Here is a 3,753-nt window from a genome sequence, read left to right as displayed (position 1 = left end):
ACTATATACACAGCTGAAATTATTTAAATGGAGGGATAGTGTCTTAGTATAGATTCACTTGTCATCACGCTGAATGCTGGAACAGGTATTACTTGCAGCAAAGAAACACACTGATGCATAACACATCGCACACTTCGCCACAAGTGTAAAGTTCGTTTTCAGAACATCCGCCCCGAGCGGATTGAATTACCAAGTTTTGTCTTATAATACTTTAAATAGTAGAATTTTATTTTGATTATTTGTAACTGAATCCTTAAAATATCATTAATACGTGTAAACATAAGTGTTAACCAATTCGGGAATCGTATTATACATAGTATACGCAAAAATAAAATATTGTGCGAAATATTGCCAATTTTGCGACGACCGTTAATATCAATGGCAATACCAAGATAGTTCACCATGAACTACTCAAAATACACTAATTTTTAATTTTGTAAATATTTAATTTTTGAATTTTATATTTCTGTAATTGTATCATAGTTTACTCCCAAACGCAAATTGCACAGAAAATTAAGACGCATCATCACAATGTCTTCCTTAGTGGGATGTTCGTACGGGATGCAGATTACTATCGAGTATTACAAATTTATATTATATATAACTCGTATGCAACGGGCCTAGCATCTTGGTGAACAAGGTGATAGACAGTGCTGATTCCGCCTGATTTATGTGCGAGTTAGCTTCGCTTCGTATATTCATCGCTCTCTGGTGATGGAGGTCGAGGCAAGTGCATACTGCCTGGGTATTTATTATGACGTCACATACCACGTGTCAAACTAGATGCAAATATCTCTGATAAAACGTATGATATTGTAAATAGCAATGCAATATTGTCGGGCTTGTGATGTTTTTATTTTATTATATTTTTATCGCCATTTAGTGGCACATTATATATCATTATGGTATGATTTGTTGACCAAGTTTCTTTCAGAATTTGTTTTTTTTTAAATACGTGTGTTAACATCTCTGTGTTACATGAAGTTGCTATTAACCTCTCGATCTGTCTTTGCGATATGTAAATGGATAATGCTCTTTCATACCGTTATAGTAAATAGGCCTAACATAATGACACTCTTCCATATCTTTTAAACAGAAACTTCGTGAATGTTGTACGTTTGCAGAGGATTACAGAGCCTGTTTTCGAACAAAAATGGACCGCAGGCTACTTACTGGATATTTTATTGGCTTTTGAAATCTTAAGCACCGTGTCATTTTCGTTCCTGTGACGATTTTTCTCAATTTTACAATCGATATTTTTTCTGTTGATACTTCAATACGTTACATAATAATTTATCGAGGCATTTCGATTCGGAGAAAGAAAAATCGTAAATTTCTTTTGGCGCCTGTTTGCTGTTTAGTAGTCTTAGACGCGGTCGTCTCAACCAATCAGTTAATAGACGTTCAAATCACTTGAGCGACGAGAAGTGAATTTAAAGACGCGTTGCAGATGAGTTCCAGCAGAGGTTATCGTGGACCACGCTTTATTGAAATGGACCAGGCGGAGACTTACGCCGGTCTGGGATATAGCCCACCTAGATTCATGCATTCGGGACAGGGAATAAACAACTTTCCGAACAGCAAAAAAACCAATTCTAACAACTCGATATATAGCCTGAAATTGAGGAACAGTAACGAATACTTAAAAGGAAATGAGAGCGAAGAGCATGAAAAGGTGTCCTTTATAAAATGGGCGGAGGAGGTTAGTGACTGTCATGGCTTAAAACATGTTTTCAAGCTCGAATCCTCGATTCTTCGCCGAGGAATATGGTTCCTATTTTGGGTTGCCATGCTCTGTCTTCTCTTTTATCAGTGTTACTTGACAATGGATGCTTACATAGAACACGAACATATTACTAAGTTCGACGTCGAGTACGAGGACAGGCTTCTTTTCCCTGCTGTTACTATTTGTAACCTTAATATGTACAAACTTTCGGCAATAACTGAAGAGGACATTTACTTCATAGGAGAACCACTGGGTAAGTTTATCTTTTCATATTCAAGTTGCATGTTTTATATTGATCTAATATTTTCAAGATGTATTATAAACGGAAGTACATATTTATAGACCACATTATACAGGCCTGTTCGGATATATAATTATACATATTTCAACGACAGTTAATCTCATTATTTCAAAATAGGCCTGCTAAAAATACAACCTAAAAATAGACATAATAGCCGTAATAACATTTGGTATTCACGTACTATTCATATTATTCATACCCTGACCATAACAATTATCAATCCTATACACAATCTGCAACCTTTACGCGAACTGAAAAAAAAAATCAAAATCATACATGAATATCAAACACAGACTAAAAATATATACATTCAACAACAAAAAACAAAAAAAAAAACCAAAAAAAAACATTCGCATTCTACCAAGTAGGCCTATCCATTTATACTCCCACCTAGAGAGAAAAACGTAGTGTCTTCATTAAACGCGATGAAAACCTCATGGTTGGTTTACAATTTAGACACGTTGAACGGAACGGAACCTACTACGTAGCGTTTTTACTTGCGTTTACGTTGAACGCGTGTAAATCAAGTAAACTTTACAGTGTGATGAGGGCCCCAGCTGCAACCGTTGTACCAGTCGCTATCACAGCCATAGACAGTACATTTCATTACACGGCTCGTTAACGTGCGTCTCAATAAATACTCTCCCCATCAACACATCGCACTACACAAACAAATTAGTAAATAATAATAAATGACATGATGGCGGAATGAAATTATAACCATAAAAACAACATGTTGATAAAGTAGAGACGTATAGCAATGATGTGTTGTCCTAACTGACGTGTTATCGTGCTGAATGCTCTGTACGTGAGTCGCAAAACATCATTCCTATTAGTATTATTTTTTCTGATGCAAACGAGAGACGTATATACTAATATTTTGCTTGGGAGGAATTCGAATACTATCATGATTAAAAATGATAGGCTAAAACCATTGTCAATTAAATTTAGTTTGACAGACAGATTTGGTTAAATTCAAAATCTCTAAGTAGGTCACAATTTTTCATTAGCACTTAGGCCGAAGGACATGACATTTGCAATGATATACAATTATATTGATTCTATGTATGAAATTATTGTACGGTAATAATGAGAACAAAATGAAGGTAATCTGTATGCACATTATAATAATAGTTTTTAAGATGTTTAAAAAATAATTAAAATAATAATAAGGATAATGATGATGATGATAGTGATGGTGGTGAAGGAGAGAAAGGAGTTGATGATGATGATAATGATTATGATGATGATGGTGATGATGATGATGAAGATGACGATGAGGGAGAATGATAATGAAGATAATAATTATGGACATTGCCTTCGTAAGGGTTACGATGGGGATGATGATAATATTGATAATGCGTTTGGGATACAACATTCCTAACTTAACGAATAATGACAAATTATAAAAAATAATATAATCAAAATGATAATAAGAAATATTGTAATTTTAATACCACACAGTCATAAAAGAAATACAAAATCAAATTTCTGGTAACATACGTGTAAAATTAATGTCAAGCCATAAAAGAGCACATTAATAGGAACGATCATCGTAATTTATAGTTTTCTTGATTTTTATACTGAAATGACGTTGTAAATGGCAGGGAGTATGAATATGCGATTCCGGAGACATAATTTTAACTCACCAGTAGCGAGTTGGTGTTAATGTTGTCAGTTCCTTTATTTTGAACCTTTATAATGGCAGTGGCGTATCTATAAGTCT

The 3,753-nt window shown here is 34.4% G+C and overlaps 1 protein-coding gene across 1 annotated transcript in view; it reads left to right on the top strand.

Annotated features, from left to right (window-relative positions):
- The window catches only part of LOC117116865 (acid-sensing ion channel 2-like), a 68,158-nt gene that overhangs the window by 18,370 nt on the left and 46,035 nt on the right, over positions 1 to 3,753 (top strand). Inside the window, exon 3 of the mRNA XM_033260967.1 lies at positions 1,097 to 1,979. Within this exon, the coding sequence (XP_033116858.1) occupies positions 1,451 to 1,979 (529 nt within the window). The 5' untranslated portion in view covers positions 1,097 to 1,450. The remainder of the gene's footprint in view (positions 1 to 1,096; positions 1,980 to 3,753) is intronic.

This window comes from Anneissia japonica, unplaced genomic scaffold, assembly GCF_011630105.1.
Source record: "Anneissia japonica isolate Jap-2015-1 unplaced genomic scaffold, ASM1163010v1 scaffold1302_len1884557_cov193, whole genome shotgun sequence".
NCBI classification, from domain to species: Eukaryota; Metazoa; Echinodermata; class Crinoidea; order Comatulida; family Comatulidae; genus Anneissia; species Anneissia japonica.
Note: the sequence above shows the minus strand (reverse complement) of the source record. Positions and strands in the feature narration are given on the sequence as shown.